We start from the raw sequence: 18203 nt of genomic DNA on the forward strand, positions 1-18203 counted from the left end.
AAACTTCAAGATTTAAAAGTAAAGGTTCCTGAATTATTGAAAGTAGGGGCTATAATTGCTAAACTTCCTCCTCGTTGAAATCATTACAGGAAAAATCTCCTACACACCACAGAGGATTTCACTTTAGAGCAAATCTAGAAACATTTGCAAACTGAAGAGAAAACTCAAATTCATGAAAAGAATCATATTATTCATTTTGGCTTGAAAGTGAATTATGTTGATTAGAGTAAGTCCCAAAAGAATCTAGGAGGAAACAAGTGGAAGTACTCTGATGCCTACAACTCCAAAATGAAAAAAAAAAGCCATAACTTGCTATCATTATGGAAAGAAGGACACCTCAAGCATGAATGCAAATACAGGAAGAAACAAAAAAGAGAGGATGCTAATAATGCCAACATAGTAGAAAAAGAAATCTGCGAACTTGTTGCAATGATTTATGATATGCATATTGGCTCGGTTATTGTGCTGTACATGGTAGGAGTACTCAAGTCTTCTGACTGGCGGTATGATTCTAGTGCAACTGTTCATAATTGCAACAACAAGTCTCAATTTAAGAAATATAAAGATGCTACAGAAGGACAGGAAGTGCTTATGGGGAATCATAATACTGCAAAAGTTCTTAATTTGAAAAGGGAGCGTTGAACTTCAAATTACTTCTGGGAAGAAGCTTGCTCTTGTCAATGTTCTTCATATCCAAGAAATTAGAAAAATTCATGTGTTCGCAAATCTGTTGTGCAAGAAGGGCATAAAAGCTGTACTAGAGTTTGATAAGTGGATGTTGTACAAGAAGAGAGTGCTTGTTTGGAATGTGTACTCTTATGAGGGAATGTTTAAGTATAGTATTAATAAAATCCAATATTCTGATTATATTGTTGAGTCTTCTTGGTGCGGGCATCAGAATCCGGAAAAGACTCCAATCAATTAACTCAAGGTCACTGTGGCTAATTTAAATTTGATCGAGTCCTGTAAATAAAATCATTGAGTCAGAAAGCAAGCCAAATCAGGTTTCTACCACCACCTTTGCACACCCTTGGAGCACCACCTCGGCATCCACATCCACATCAGCTAGCCACCTCACCACTACTCCAATCAATGGAAGCACGCCAACCAGGATGAAGTCAAGCATAAGGAGCCGACCACATCATGCCATCTCATCAAAGGAACCAATGCAACGTCACACCACCTCATCAGAAGAACCAATACCTATGCAACATGCTATGTGCCACCTATTGGGACGCCACCTCATACAAGTTGACACGTCACCCAAATTCAAAGTCCAAGAGGTCGGCCACAATTCAAATGCAAGAAAATTTCAAATGGGAGTCAACAACTCTTCAAACCTTCCCCTTAAAGCTGGCCAACTTTCCTTCCTTTTCTCTAGCAATCAAGCCTTCAAATGTGGGGCGCCATTCATTATGTGTTTAAATTTCAAATCATGAGGAAAGCCTATAAATACCTCCTCATGACATCTTGTAATGTCAATTGATGAATGAATAAAAAGTGCTTCTTTCTTCCTTAGCAATCTTGCTTCGTCACCTTGAGAGAAGGTTGGGCGTGAGGCCCTTGTTCCAGGTCCTTAAAGTATTCCATGTCATTGGGTCAATTATCCTTCCAAACCAATAGCAAAAGGGCCCTGTTGCAACGGAAGATGAAGCTTGGTCATCCAATCATCAACCTTCGAGAGTAAGATCAAGGATCCTCCTCCAAAAAAAAATTCCAGAAGTTCAATGTTTGGTAAACCTCAACTCTAGGTCTGATTTATTGAAGGAAGTGTCCTAATCAAGTGGTTTCTCAACCATAACGGTCCATTCTTCTAAGTCCTAAATGAATTAGTACATGCGGGTAACTAGTCTTGAAATTACTATGCTCATGTTAATGTTTTCTTATCCCATATGTGACTGAATTTTCTGCTGCTATTAGGCTAGTTAATCAACATAACTTACTGATAATCCTTATGTTTAAATCCCTCGCATTCATCCCGCATCATTTTTGGTATCAGAGCATGGTTAATTAGGACACACACATTGATTATGCTGAAATTTCTGCACTTTCCTGATGTCCATTGATGCCAAAATCCTAGTTTGCATGCCTTATTAAGTTTATGAATTAAATTTGAATATTTCAAATTTTAATTCCAAATTTTAGTTATTAAAGTTGAGATCTGATCTCCACAAATTTAGGATTTGAAGTTAACAATTTCAAAGTTAAATTTGAAATTCTAGGTTTGGGCTCCAAATCTGAAATTTCCAAATCTAAAATTTCCAAATCTGAAATTTTCAATATGAATTTTGCATTCGAATTTCAAAACTTGAAATTTTGAAACATTAGATCTGAAATCCAAATTTGAAATTCAAAATTCAAATTAAAAGTGGGAACTTAAATTGAAACCAAAAAAAAATTTGAGATTCAAAATTTAAATTTGAAATTTAAACTTGAAATTTGAAATTTGAAATTCAAAAGCTGAAAACTAAAATTCAAATCTGAAATTCAAAATTCAAAAGTTTAAATTCGAAATTTGAAATTTGAAATTTTAAATCTCAACTTGTGTGGACATTTAAAATAGTTGCATCCATCATAAATCATATTAAGGGCACTCTAATTGCAACATAAGGGAAGGATTTCATCACCTTTCCTTAGCCCAAAACAACCACCCTCATAAATCTAGAACCCAAGCCTAATTTAAAACTCAACGAGCCAACTTAACTTAGAAACCACAACGAGTCTTTAGGCTAATTGAATTTGGCTAATTCCTTGCTGTCTAGAAAAATTTCGATCAGGGTCGTGGCTACCATCTTATCTGCCCAGCCCCGTTAAGCGGTTGGTATCAGCTAAGTATGGTCAATGGCGGTTACACGAACTCTTGGTCCAACTGGCCTGGGCAAGTGGTGAACCAATTTTGATTAGATAAGTCTTTGATTTAGATTTAGCAAACCCTAGCATAGGCTAGTCATTTTGTTTTGTCTTGAGCCTTGTATGACAACTAGATCAGGATCACCCTACAACCCATCACATACACAACCCATTGAAGCCATGGACCCCAATCTTGAGACCATCCTAAGGACTATGACTGAGCAGTTCAAACAATTGAACAATAGGTTTGATCAAGTTGAGGAGAGGCTAGGAACCCTAGAGAAAAATCAACAGACCCACGTGGAACCTGAATTGACACCCCAACCCCATCGCCACCTTTTCACTCCTGAACATAATCAGCGACGACCACATCAGGATCATGTAGACCAGGATGAACGAGCCCTTAGGAGTATCAGACTTGATGCACCCTCCTTCGAAGGAAGTCTAGACCCTAAGGTATACATTGATTGGGAAAATGACATGGATCAATATTTTGAGTGGTATGAAATGTCGGAAGAAAGAAAATTCAAATTTGCCAAACTTAGGTTGACACGACATGCAAGGTTATACTGGGAAAATATTGAGAGGATCACTAGGCAAAGAGAAGAACTACCTATCAATACATGGAGACAGATGAAAATTAAGCTAAGAGAGAAATACGTCCCATTATCCTATGAACAGAGATTACTAGATCAATGGCAAAGATTAAATCAAGGAGGGAAAACTGTATCTGAGTACATTGCCAAATTTGATGAGTTCGCTATGAGGTGCAACATAGTTGAGTCAGAAGCCGTAACCCTATCTAGGTTTAGAGCTGGTCTTAAGGAGGACATTCAAAGGGAATTGTTCTTAAGGAAAATTCATGATTTAGACCAAGCCTACCAGATTGCCAGAGACTGTGAACGATTCCAGAGGGGACCCATTTTTCGACGACCTGAACCCTATAGGATTTGCAACTCTGGAAGCAGGCCAAACCCAAGTTCAAACCCATTACACAGACCCAATCCTATCACTCCACAGGCTCGTAGGGACGACAAAGGAAAAGCCCCTGAAGGTAGAAAGAAAAACAATGTCCCTTGTTTTAGGTGTCATAAAATAGGACATTATGCAAGCCAATGCCCCACTAGAGCGTTACACATAGGAGAAGTAGAAGAAGAAGATCCTGAGACCCTAGAGAATTATGGAGAAGAAGTCTACGAAGCAGAGACCAATTTGGTAGATGAATATGAAGAAGAGGAAGAAATCATTGAGACGTCTGAATTTCTAGGATTTGTGAGATGTATATTGACCCAGGCTAAAGAACAAGAAGATTGGCGTAGGACCAACATCCTACAAACCTTTATCAAAATAGGAGAAAAAGCCTGCAAAATCATCTTAGATGGTGGAAGTTGTGTCAATGCCATATCAACCAACACCGTCAAGAGTTTAGGGTTGCCTACCGTACCCCATCCCCATCCCTATAAAGTATCTTGGATAAATTCGACCTCACTACCCATTAAACTTAGATGCCAAGTCCAGATACAATTTCAATCCTATCAGGAGAAGGTATGGTGTGATGTCCTTCCTATGGGAGTAAGTAGCATTATCCTAGGCAGACCATGGCTATACGATCATGATGCTACCCTGTTTGGACGATCAAATTCATGTTCCTTCAATCATAATGGAAAGAAAATTGTAGTTCACCCTACCCCATCTAAGGACAACGTTAAGAGGGGAGCTAGTAGTAGTCTGAAGGAAACGAAACCTGGATTGAACCTAATCAATGCTAAGGAATTAGAGCAAGAGATCAATAAGGGTTCACCCATTTGGATGTTGACTGTTAAGGAGACCCAATACCAAATCCCAGTAGCACACCCTCAAGAAGTGGTTGAAATCTTAGAAGAGTTCAAAGATGTATTTTCTAAAGACCTTCCTGACAACCTACCACCTTTAAGGGACATTCAGCATGCCATAGACCTAGTTCTAGGAGCCACCTTGCCCAATCTACCCCATTATAGGATGAATCCTTCGGAGCACCAAGAATTGCAAAAGCAAGTTGGCGAGTTACTTAGGAAAGGATTCATTAGGGAGAGTTTATGTCCTTGTGCAGTACCTGCCCTTCTGACCCCTAAGAAAGATGGCACTTGGAGAATGTGTGTAGATAGTCGTGCCATCAATAAGATTACCGTCAAATACCGTTTTCCTATTCTCCGTCTAGACGACATGTTAGATATGATGGCCGGAGCCACGGTATTCTCCAAAATCGATCTTAAGAGTGGCTATCATCAAGTAAGAATTAGGCCGGAGGATGAATGGAAAACTGCCTTTAAGACTAAAGACGGCTTATTTGAATGGGTAGTGATGCCTTTCGGTTTATCCAACGCACCTAGTACCTTTATGAGGATCATGACCCAAATTTTAAGGACATTCATTGGAAAGTTTGTGGTAGTCTATTTTGATGACATTCTCATATATAGCAAGATAAAAGATGACCACTTGAATCACCTTAGACAAGTTTGTCAATCACTTAGACAAGATAGCCTCTATGCTAATCGAAAGAAATGTGAATTCATGACACCTAGGATTATCTTTTTAGGATTTGTCGTGACCACTGAAGGAGTATCTGCCGATCCCGAAAAGGTCAAATCCATAGGTGAGTGGCCAGTACCTAAAAACATTCATGACATTCGTAGCTTTCATGGTCTAGCCACATTCTACAGGAGATTCATTAGAGGATTCAGCACAATTGTCGCCCCCATTACTGATTGCCTTAAGAGAGGAAATTTTGAGTGGACCAAGGCAGCTGAGAAAGCCTTTAGAGAGATTAAAGACAAGATGACACAAGCACCTATATTGAGATTATCCGACTTTTCCAAAGTTTTCGAGGTTGCCTGTGACGCATCAGGAGTCGGGATTGGAGGCGTTCTAAGTCAGGAAAACCACCCAGTAGCATTCTTTAGTGAGAAATTAAACGACGGCAAGCTAAGGTATTCTACCTACGATAGAGAGTTGTATGCAGTGGTCCAAGCCCTAAGGTACTGGAGACACTACCTTCTGCCACTAGAGTTTGTCCTATACTCCGATCATGAAGCCCTACGTTTCCTCAACTCTCAGAAAAAGTTGAACCCTAGACATACGAAATGGGTAGAGTACATCCAGGCCTATACCTTCGTCCTGAAACATAAGGCTGGAAAAGAAAATCGTGTTGCCGATGCCCTTAGTAGACGATATATGCTCCTCACTTCTGTTAGTACCGAAGCCATAGGTTTTGAAAGGCTCAAGGAGGAGTATAAACATTGCCCCGACTTTAAGGAAACCTACCAATCAATCCGTCAAGGACCCTCGAGCCAATTTCCCGATTTTACCATTCACGATGGATTCCTCTTCAAAGAAAATAAGTTGTGCATTCCCCGCACCTCCACCCGAGACTTTCTAGTTTGGGAAATCCACGCAGGAGGCCTAGCTGGTCATTTTGGTAGGAACAAAACCATCTTAGAAGTCGAAGACCAGTTCTTTTGGCCAGGTCTAAAGAAAAACGTTGCCCAAATAGTAGCCCGATGTCGAACCTGCACCACAGCAAAGCAACAACGACAAAACACCGGTCTATACACTCCCCTACCAGTCCCCGAATGCCCTTGGCAAGATATTAGCATGGACTTTATGTTAGGATTACCCAAAACTCTGAGAAAACATAATTCAGTATATGTCGTGGTAGACCGATTCTCCAAAATGGCACACTTCATACCTTGTTCCCAGACTTATGATGTCTCAAAAATAGCTAAACTTTTTCTAAATGAAGTGGTTAGGCTACATGGTTTACCCAAGACCATCGTATCAGATAGAGACGTTAAGTTCACTAGCTATTTCTGGAAGACCCTTTGGCATATGCTAGGAACCAAATTCAAATTCTCCACTGCCTACCACCCTCAAACTGATGGTCAGACCGAAGTCGTTAATCGGAGTCTAGGGAACTTATTGAGATGCCTTGTCGGTGACAACCTAGGAAACTGGGATCTCCTATTATCACGCGCTGAATTCGCTTATAACAGCTCAGTTAATAGATCCACAGAAAAGAGTCCTTTTGAGATTGTCCATGGATATAAACCTAGGAAACCTGTAGATCTTATTCCATTACCATCACATGCACGAGTCTCAGAGACAGCAGAATCATATGCACAACATGTCAGAGATTTACATAAGGAAATCAGTAAGAAAATTGACATGAGTAACAAAGCTTATGCGCAAGCAGCTAATCGTTACAAACGGGCTAAGGAATTCATTGAAGGAGACTATGTAATGATTAGACTAAAACCTGAAAGGTTTCTCCCGGGAACTATGAAAAAATTGCATGCCCGCAGTGCAGGTCCATTTAGGATACTAAAGAAAATTGAACCTAACGCTTATGTGGTTGACTTACCCCTTGATTTTGGTATTAGCTCGACCTTCAACATCTCAGACCTTATAGAGTATAAGGGACCAACATTGATACCTAGTGAACCTTTTGATCATGTTCCCATTGAGAGTGAACCCACACCTAAGTGCCCTCCAGCCACATTTCCAGAACCGAGAGATAGGGTTGAACATGTCTTGGATGATCAAGCTATCACCACCCGGAACAAAGGGTACCAACGCTATTTGGTTCACTGGGAGGGTCGACCCGAATCTGATGATTCATGGATTACTCGAGAGGACCTATAGAGACTCAACCCAAATCTACTAGAAAAGTACCACAGCCAAACCAACCCCTGTTCGACAGAGTCGAATTCTTCCCACCCCGGGAGAATTGGTGCGGGCACTAGAATTCGGAAAAGACTCCAATCAATTAACTCAAGGTCACTATGGCTAATTTAAATTTGATCGAGTCCTGTAAATAAAATCATTGAGTCAGAAAGCAAGCCAAGTCAGGTTTCTACCACCACCTTTGCACACCCTTGGAGTACCACCTCGGCATCCACATCAACATCAGCTAGCCACCTCACCACTACTCCAACCAATGGAAGCACGCCAACCAGGATGAAGTCAAGCATAAGGAGCCGACCACATCATGCCATCTCATCAAAGGAACCAATGCAACGTCACACCACCTCATCAGAAGAACCAATCCCTATGCAACATGCTATGTGCCACCTATTGGGACGCCACCTCATACAAGTTGACACGTCACCCAAATTCAAAGTCCAAGAGGTCGGCCACAATTCAAATGCAAGAAAATTTCAAATGGGAGTCAACAACTCTTCAAACCTTCCCCTTAAAGCTGGCCAACTTTCCTTTCTTTTCTCTAGCAATCAAGCCTTCAAATGTGGGGCGCCATTCATTATGTGTTTAAATTTCAAATCATGAGGAAAGTCTATAAATACCTCCTCATGACATCTTGTAATGTCAATTGATGAATGAATAAAAAGTGCTTCTTTCTTCCTTAGCAATCTTGCTTCGTCACCTTGAGAGAAGGTTGGGCGTGAGGCCCTTGTTCCAGGTCCTTAAAGTACTCTATGTCATTGGGTCAATTCTCCTTCCAAACCAATAGCAAAAGGGCCCTGTTGCAACGGAAGATGAAGCTTGGTCATCCAATCATCAACCTTCGAGAGTAAGATCAAGGATCCTCCTCCAAAAAAAAATTCCAGAAGTTCAATGTTTGGTAAACCTCAACTCTAGGTCTGATTTATTGAAGGAAGTGTCCTAATCAAGTGGTTTCTCAACCACAACGGTCCATTCTTCTAAGTCCTAAATGAATTAGTACATGCGGGTAACTAGTCTTGAAATTACTATGCTCATGTTAATGTTTTCTTATCCCATATGTGACTGAATTTCCTGCTACTATTAGGCTAGTTAATCAACATAACTTACTGATAATCCTTATGTTTAAATCCCTCGCATTCATCCTGCATCACTTCTTGTTTTTCTCTATAGCATCGTCATTTAGCAAATGTAAATTTTTAGATCGTTGTGATTTATGGCTAAATATGGTTTGATTTTATATAGTCATGATGATAAAGAAAATATGAAATCTGCATTCTAATAAAAATGACTAAGAAACCTTTTCTTAATGTAGAGAAAAATTCTGAGTTGCTCGAACTTGTACATTCTGATATTTGTAGACTAAATGGAATTTCAACTAGAGGTGGAAAAAGGTATTTTATTAGTTTTATTGATGATTATTCTAGATATATATATATATATATGTGTGTGTGTGTGTGTGTGTGTGTTTAATAAAAAGTAAAGATGAAGCTTTTAATATGTTCAATTGCTATAAATCTATTGTTGAAAATCGAAAAGAAAAGAAGATGAAAATTTTGCATAGTGATAGTGGTGGTGAATATCTTTGTGGTGAGTATCTTTCCACTGAGTTTTCTTCTTATTTTGAAGAAAATTGTTTTATACTCCAAACTAGTTCTCCACATACCCCTGAACCAAATGGATAATGGAACTTTTGTTAATATGGTAAATGTTATGATTTTAAATGCAAAACTTAGCTCTTAGAAGTGTTTTTATAGGATATGCTGAAAATTCCAAAGCCTATAGATTATTGGATTTGGACTCTAATGTCATTGTCGAATCAAAAGACATGGATTTATTGAAAATAAATTTTGCAATGATTCCACTTCTATTTTAGATCCTATTGAAACATAGGAAACTAATTCAAATCCTAGCCTCTCTTCTAGCATTAAAAAGAAAATGCTAGGACCTCTTACTAAACCAAGGAGAAGTCAAAGAGTTGGAAAAGAAAAGCACTTGGATCTTGAATTTGCATCTTCCCAAGCTATTGTTTATCTTGTTGAAGGTAATATTACTACTATACTTAATAAGATACCCATCTTATAGAACGTAGAAGATAATCCAAAGACATGTAAAGAAGCTATGGCTTCTAGAGATTTGGCATTTTGGAAACATACAATAAACGATGCGATGGATTCAGTATTATCAAATTATACTTGGACCTTAGTAGATTTGCCCTGAGGTTAGAAAAATACAATGCAAATTAATCCATTCAAATTTTAAGCTAGGTTTGTAGATAAAGGATTTAAGCAAATGGAGGGTATGAATTATTTTGATACATATGCACCAATGGTTAGATTAACATCCATTAGAGTACTTTTGGCATTAGCATCAATTTATAATTAATATGTACATCAAATGGATGTCAAAACTTCCTTTTTAAATGGAGTATCTAATTTCAAAGTTCAAAATGAAGGATCTAAATGAAGTGGATATTGTCTTATATAGGTGTCAAAGTAAAGAAATTTAGTTGGGGTTATGCTTTATATCAGTCTCATTACATTGAGAAAGCGATTCTTAAATTTTAACATTTAGGAATTAAAGAAGTAAGTACCCAATTTGATGTTTCATGTAAATTAACTAAAAATTATAGTAGATCAATTGCTTAAATTGAATGCACTAGTGCAATTGGGAGCTTGATGTATGCCATGCATTGAACTAGGCCAGATGCTGCAATTTGCATTTTGCAGTTTGCCAACTTTCTAGGTACACAAGCAATCCTAGTATTAATCATGGGGAAGCCATTGGGGAGTTCTTGCATATCTTAAAAGAACTATAAATTTTGGCTTTTTTATAACAATTTTTCTATAGTACTAGATGGTTACAATGATGCTGGTAGGATAACTAGTCCAAGGATAACAAGTCTATGTCTAGATGGGTATTTACCTTAGGTAGAGGAGCAGTTTTATGGGCTTCTAAGAAACAAACATATGTTATGATTTCCACAATGAAAGCTAAGTTTCTAGCATTGGCAGTAGTATGCAAAGGGATGGAATGGCTCAGAAATTTATTATTCAATATAAAGTTGTAGCCACAATCAAAACCAGCCATGTCTTTGCATTGTGATAGTGAAACAACTATATTTAGAGCATTTAGTGAAATATATAATGGTAAGTCTAGACATATCTGTTTGAGATATATTATGTCAGACAGTTGATACTGAAAGAAATAGTCATCATTGTGTACGTAAAGTTAGGTAATAACTTGGCAGATCCATTTACTAAGGGATTCCTGAGAGGTATGGTGAAAATTAAATCAATTTAAATAGGTTTGAAACCTCTCTCACCAGTAATGGGCCCAGCCTTTTCTAGTACGACCACTAGCTAAAAGTTTGAATGGGTAACAACAAATTATTGATAGGTGATTGCCCTAGCACTAAAATTTATAGTTTAATTGTACCATTTTAGGAGAATCGGTGCTAACCATTATGTTCTTTTAGGATTAGTATACTCTTAATGATGTTCAAAATTATATAATTGCTTGTAATTACAAGGACACTAAAAAGGGAACTTCACCTATATGAACATAACAAGTGGTGTCGCACGAGCATAACTTTTGGGATTTACTTGTATAAATGTTCATGAAAACAATATGCAGCAGAAGGCCAAAATAGTGCTAAAATTTTTAGTGAGCTTCTCATTGAAACTAGATAAAATCATGTGTGTGGTATTTCTAGTTCTAATATATAGAAATCATGGCTTAAGCTTAGGACACCAATGATTTCATTAGAACTTTGAAATACTTACACTAATTGAAGGTTTAAATCGAAAAATACCTTCTTGTATTTTTGAAACCTTTTAGTATTTGACTTGAAAAATTAATATTACAATCTAAATGGGGATTGTTGAAATAATTTATAGATTCCAATATTAATTTATGAAAGTGAATGGGTGTGATGATGATTGAATATTCAATATTTAATTATTCATTTTAGTAAAGGGACACAATGGTTCAATTAATCAATGAGACTATTGGGAACCAATTTGACTCCTGGAAAACAATATGACTCTTGGGAACCAATGTGAAATTGGCAACCACCATGACTCTTGGGAAACAATGTGACTATTAGGAATGAATGTGACTATTGGTATATAATTCTTAAATAACTAGTATTAATTCAATATGAATAGTCATATTATTTCATGAATAAATATTTCCAAACAGTCATGTTGTTTCATGAATAGGTGTGTCAACATCTATGAATAGAGGCTCTTGATCACAAATTTCAGAGCACTCACTCATTCTTCATCTCCTTCTCTCTTCTTTCATAGTCAAGTGCGCAGTTTCCTAGAGAAGTTGTCAAAGTGGAAACTCAGAATTGCTGTCTAGCGATTTCTTGGGGCTTTCTCATATCTTCGAGGTGATTTGCTACAATCTCAGTAGCAAGCTCATTCAAGTTGGGGCAAACATCACCTTAAAGAGAGTGTTTATATATTCCCCAGCGCCATAAAAATTCTTTTTCGCTTTCATAATACCCCACTAGCTCAACAGGAGTTGGAATCCTTTACATAATCTATATCATAGAGATGCGTACGATAGAAACTGGTGCTCATTTGGTAAATTTTCGCGATGGGACCTTACTATAGACTTAGAGGGAGACGGGTTCAAATCTCATCGTCACCAATATTTGAAAGGTTAGGGTATTTCTAAGAGGGCTACCTTCTTTTTGGGAGTTTTTTTTGTCCATTTAGCCTTCCTCCGTATGAGTTAGAATGCACGGGGTCATGCACATATTTTTAATAAAAGATTATTTACGAATAAAGAGTTAATAAGATATAAATTCCATGGTTAGGATAAAGTTTTATGGCCTTCAAAGACTTCTTTAGTCTTTTAGCCATCACACTCGTAAAATGTTAGAATTAAATGCACCTGACCAAATCTTATCCCCCTTGTTCTTTTCTTCCGTTCATTTTTTATTGATCTCTTATCCACAATAAGGCAGTTACCAGGTACCCAACACCACTTCAACTTCAACAGGGACCTTAACCTGTTTGACAGCGCCTCAAGTTATTAGTCCCCCTTTTCCTTGGAATGATAATTCAATGGTTTTTCCTTCGCCCATTTACGAGTCACGGAAAATAAAAAGGGCAATCTTCAAATATTCTCCGCACCATTTCCTACTGCAGCAGGTTGCTGCACGCCAACCCCACTAGAAAAGGAACCTTGCATTTGATAGGTTGAAATATAGAACCCACTTGAAGTGCCATTCGAACATCTGAAACATGGTTGACTTGATGATAATTTAGATAATGAAATATTGTAATATTAGTTATGATCAGGCAAATCTAAATTGGGCAGACAAATACCCACTTTAATAACAATACAGCAGGCCGAGCTTCTTGTCAGGGAAAAGAGAGAAAAGAGAACTGATACAGTAACATAAAGATGAGCAAGAACAAGAAGAGAAAAAGAATCAGAAGGACATAATAACAATAGAGAGAAGCTGGATGTCCACAAAGGTCCCCTTAACATATTGTGAGCCATCTGAAAACCAATTATAGCACAGGCCTCACATCTTGCCACGAGGGTACAAACCAGACAGGCCGTGCTTCATAAAGCATGCATAGAGTTTTTCCTTAGATATGCTTGCAAATATAGCATTTTACCTTACGAATAATTTACCAACTTTGCTTCATCTAGTGATATAATGCAAGTATAGGATGAGCAAAAGGATGACACTGACATGCAGTTTAAAATCATCAAGTTTCTTTCAAAATCCGAAGTATTATAGAAGCAAGGCTGAGCAAAATGAAAGCTATAAAAATTAAATTATCACTCGTACAAGTAGCTTACAGGCACTGTACATATCAAAGGCAGATGAGAACGTTTCAATAACCATATGCAGTATACAGTTATCAGCATATAGACCTAGGCAAAGTCAGACACCTTACAATGATGATATCCAGTTCCCAAATATCATATGACAAGCGAGAATGTTCAATCTCACAACATAACAGAATACATGTATCTGCTGCTGGGCAAGCAATACAAGTATCACACTAAGCACAGGGGCTAAGGAATGTTATGGAAGAGCCTCTTATCAGGCGCGAATAGCTGTAACAGTAGAGACCATGGACTCAACCCCACAGATGTTATGACCCCTGCAGATCTTATAGTATCCATCCTCTCCCCAATTTTCACCCCAAGAGTTCTTTATGATCCAGTATGGCTTATCCTTGAAACGAATAGGAGCATAACCAGCGGATCCATAACCCACCAGCAGCACCCCATGATCCAAATGCCTTCCACATATGTAAGGGCATGAGACACCACCAATATATGTCTGCATAAAGACCGCATTGATGCCCACTGCATGCAAAGTGATTACGAGATCAGCAGCCATTCTGTTACCAGATGAAACACCAGAGGATAATATTTTCTACAGCCTAGCACATTCAGAGCAGTTCACATCCCATATGCCATCCCTTAGACATATCACATAGCCAACTTTAACCCACCAAATTTATGCCACTCTGATTTTTTTTTTTTTTAGCTTTCTCTATGTATCAGCGCCCGATATGAATTCAGCTGTCTGAATTTAATTTATCTACTACGAATCCCTATACCTTTGATAGAAAGTAAAGTCATAGAATTAAAAATAGTAAGCACAAGCAGAAGACAGTTTCTCTCTCTCTCTCTCTCTCTCTCTCTCTCTCTCTCTCTCTCTCTCTCTCTCTGTGTGTGTGTGTGCGCGCGCACGCATGCGCGCGTGCGTGTGGGTGTGTGTGTGCGCGTGCGTGTGGGTGTGTGTGTCTGTTTATCAGGTTTACATGCAACTTAATCTTTCATCTTTCCTAGTTGTTAAATAAAAAATAATGCAAGGATGCTATCTAATGAACAAAGCTTTTAAGAAGAGACTTCGAGAAACTACTACCCACCTGCAAGAGGGCCATGTTTCACAAGATTAGCACCAATTTGATCTTCATCCGTGGAGACAACACTGAAGTTTCTAACTGAAGCAGCAATCTTGGACTTGTCGAATTTGCAGCCACCACGGTCTGTCCCAGTATAAGGATAATCTTCCTCACTCTCAAGCCCGCCAGTTTTTAGTAAATACTCGAAGGCAGTTGTCATCAACCCACCATTGCATCCCGAGTCACATGAATCAGGTTCGGACGAATCACACTACAAAATAATTAGCAATGTCATGTATGAGAGTGCAATTCATCATAGAACTTGACCACAGAGTTCATTTATAGCACTGTTATGTGTCAAAATATCTCCTCACGATGGCCTCCAGCTGAGCCAAAGTACATTTATCAAGCACGAAAGTATCTTATCCAAAATGTTCTCAGCAAATTCAGTTTGTTCTTTTCAGTCTTTTTTGTTAGAAATTACATGAAATACAACAAAGAATCAAAGAAAAATGATCAGAAAATTTCAAAATCATCCAAAATATATTCTTAGGCCGGCAGATTTTGATTGAAGCTCGAAGTAACCATAGGTGACAACTTTACTTAAAAATAATAATTAAAAAAAAAGCGAAGTCGGCAGTAGCTCCGACATTACTTAAAAAAATTCAAAAAAATATAAAAGGGGCCAACGCCCCCGTTTCCTTTCGAAAAAAGGGCACTCCCCAATTCTAACGCACGGAGAAGAGAGGGCTTTGGGCTTCCCCCTCCCTTAGCCTTGTTCCGGCACCGCTACCCTCTCCCTCTCTCCCACTCCCTTCTTTCGTCTCCATCTCCCTCCCTGTCTCTCTCCCCCTCCCTCCCCCTCCCTCCACCTCCCTCCCTCTCTCTCTCTCTCTTTGCCGCCCCCTGTAGCTCTGTCCCTCCCTCTCCCTCTTCTGCTCCATCCCTCTTTTTTCCTCTCCTTCTCCCTCTCTCCCACAATTGCCAGTTTTCCTATTGATTCGTGCTGGAACGGCGCGGCACAGGAGCATGCCATACCATACTGCTGGCCAAATGGCATAGGTGGCAGTACTGGTACTGCAGGTCTTGGGATAAAAGCTTAGCACCATACAGCTTACCAATAGTATTGTTATAAAAACCCATGTTCATCATCCAAATTACAAACTGAACTAATGTATACAACATATATGGAGTTATTCAAAGAATTTTGATACACCCATCCTCAATCAAGTTGCTCATTCTAATGCCATTATGGTAGAAAATTCCTGAGAACAATATCAGAGTAATTGCTGAAAGAATCCAATTATTCAGCACCCTTTAGAATATGCAACTAAAAAATTTGAGAAGTATCTATTTATCATATGCATGTCTAAATTGTGACATATGTCAACACATACTCTTGGATCTGGAACTAGCACCCTAGTACGACTGACTTCTGAAGCAAGTATTTGGAAGAATAGATGTCAGTAATCGCTTTATGATATCAAAAAGATCTGCATCAAGAACTAAGACTAACAAATAAAACTGAAATGGGCATTTGACTCAAAGAACAAGGATTTGCAAACTAGAAGCAACTAATTACTTAGTGAATGGATCAGCAGTCATCAAGTATCACCAGTTTAGCTTTCTTTTCTTCACCCAAAGTTATTTGAAATCATGATACAGGACCTGACTTGGATCTGTTTAAGGTCCAGATATGTGAACTTGAGTAACTAACAAGCACGGCCAATATCAGCCCAACAAAAATGACTGCCCATCTAAACAGCATTGGTTTCTGTTTTTTCTTAAAGAGGAAACTAAATTAAAAGAAAGAGCAAGTCTGGCTCGAATAATAGTTTGTCCAACATCGAAGACCATTTGTAAACTAATTAACCGAACTGCACTTACTGGTGAGCCAGTCTCCATGGCAAGTTATTTTCATAACTACAAAGCCTGTATTTCCCCACTCTCATTTGCCTGCTAAAACACTACCCCACCTCATAATAATATGCACTTTTCTTCTTACATCCTTGAACCTCCGGTCCACAAAAAGAAACCCTAGCTTCATAAACGAACTGCCAAGTCCATTTATTGATGTTGATTCTTTTTTTTAAAAAAAAAAATCCTTTCTCCACCAGATGATGGCATCTCATAGTCTGCCAATTAGACAATTATTTAAACAAAATTTCACAATATTATAGCCAGAGTGAAGGAATAAATCGAAACCATTTGTTAAAAAGGAAGGAATAATTAAAAAAAAGAAAAAACAAGGAAAAAACCCAATCTAACTGAACATCAAAATATAATTAAAAAAAAACCCTCCAGATTATATCTAATTAAGAGAATCGAAAGAAAAAAAGGGAGCGCGAGATGGGTTGTAGGGAGGAGATGTCAAACCTCATGGTCGCAATCGACGAGCTGCTGCTCACTAAGACTTTCCAGCTTTCCAGTGGCCAGAAAGTTCGCACCTTCCAGAGCCCCCGCAGCACTGAAAGACCAGCACGATCCACAAGAACCCTAAAAAGCCCAAAATCACCACACAAAAAAAAATCAAACCAGAAAAAGAGCAGAACTGAGGGGCCAGGCGAAGGGCAAGAGCCGAACCTGATCCTTGACGGCGGTGACGGCGCCGTGGTCCCTCCAGTCGATGTCGGTGGGGAGGTCGTTGGTGGGGAGGATGGGCGCCTCGTGGGACGCCGCCAGCGCCCGCCGGAGGCGCCGTCCACCGCGGAGACCGAGGTAGTTACGCCGGAACTCGGCAGGGGTGAGATCGGAGAACTTGGTGATGCCGTGCACGGCGGTGGGGTCCAGCCTCTGATGCCGCCTCGCCCGCCGCAGGTTCGCCTTGAACACCGAGAACCGGTACGCGTGCTCCTTCTCGTCCGCATACGACTTCCCGAATCGCCGGAGGAAGCTCGAGAAGTGGGCTTCCGTGTTCAGCATCAGCTCGTCGTCCTCGGCGTCCGGGACCACCTGGAGGATTAGCGGGTCATCGTCGGCCGACGATGAGGACGCCACGGGGGAGGAGAGTGCAACAACGACGAGGAGGAGAAGGGAGAGGAAACGGCGATCCATCTGCGGTACGTCTCTCTCCCTCTCTCTCTCTCTCTCTCTGGAGCCGAGCGGTCTTCCCCCCCCCCATTCCCATTATATCTTCAACTGCGGGCTTTGGTTGGAGGGTTTTGGACCACAGGATGATTGCCACGTGTCCTTATCTCTTTGGAAATATCTGTATTGCCTGCCTTGTTGCTTGAGGTTTCCTTGTGCAACTTGTACGCCAAAACCAAAACGTGGCTCATGGCGTCGTGCAAATATAAAAATACTGTGGGGCCCGCTAGTTCGCTCTGATTGCCCAGATCCGAGCAGCAAAATACGAGAGGAAAAAGACGATGGTGTCCCAGATAGCCTCTCTTTGGTACATGAGCCACAGTAAGTCACTTTTAAATTCCTGTGCCTATGCCAAATTGCCAACGGTACAGAGATCCAACGGTCGGAAAGATTTTGATGAGGTCATCCTCGGTGCTCCCGTTGTCTTCAGTGCGGTGGACCAGGGTTGCATGTGAAGGGTGCACGGCTGGGGCAGCTCTTCCGTGGTTTTCTTTTGATGCTACGTTTTGGGAAAGGTTCCGTGCAACGCTCGTCAGCTTGCGTATTATATCTTTGTTGGTTAATATATTTTGTATCAACAAACAAACCCGTCGCTCTCCCAGTCTCCCGCGAAGGCCTGAACAGCAGCACTCCTCCGCCATGCCGAAGGTCGAAAAGGCA

General features: G+C 39.7%; 1 protein-coding gene across 1 annotated transcript; it reads right to left on the reverse strand.

Moving 5' to 3' along the window:
* Positions 1-13342: 13342 nt before the first annotated feature.
* Positions 13343-17597, reverse strand: LOC103695678 (cysteine proteinase 1-like). Its single transcript, XM_008777058.6, has 4 exons — positions 17040-17597; positions 16833-16952; positions 14481-14727; positions 13343-13911 (listed from the first exon to the last, which is right to left on the reverse strand). Exons 1-4 carry the CDS (start codon positions 17508-17510, stop codon positions 13643-13645), a joined length of 1107 nt encoding a protein of 368 aa, XP_008775280.3. The 5' UTR covers positions 17511-17597; the 3' UTR covers positions 13343-13642.
* Between the last annotated feature and the right edge of the window lie 606 nt (positions 17598-18203).

This window comes from Phoenix dactylifera, chromosome 13, assembly GCF_051530095.1.
Source record: "Phoenix dactylifera cultivar Ajwa chromosome 13, Ajwa_hap1_PhDact_Kaust_v1.1, whole genome shotgun sequence".
Taxonomy (NCBI): domain Eukaryota; kingdom Viridiplantae; phylum Streptophyta; class Magnoliopsida; order Arecales; family Arecaceae; genus Phoenix; species Phoenix dactylifera.

What these genes read in the sequence shown, in the direction of transcription:
- LOC103695678 (XM_008777058.6), bottom strand. Translation starts at nt 17,510, where the DNA reads ATGGATCGCCGTTTCCTCTCCCTTCTCCTCCTCGTCGTTGTTGCACTC. An exon ending in TCGTCGATTGCGACCATGAG is followed by an intron (nt 14,728 to 16,832) that starts GTTTGACATCTC and finishes ATTATTTTGTAG; the next exon opens with TGTGATTCGTCCGAACCTGA. An exon ending in GAAACATGGCCCTCTTGCAG is followed by an intron (nt 13,912 to 14,480) that starts GTGGGTAGTAGT and finishes CTTTGCATGCAG; the next exon opens with TGGGCATCAATGCGGTCTTT.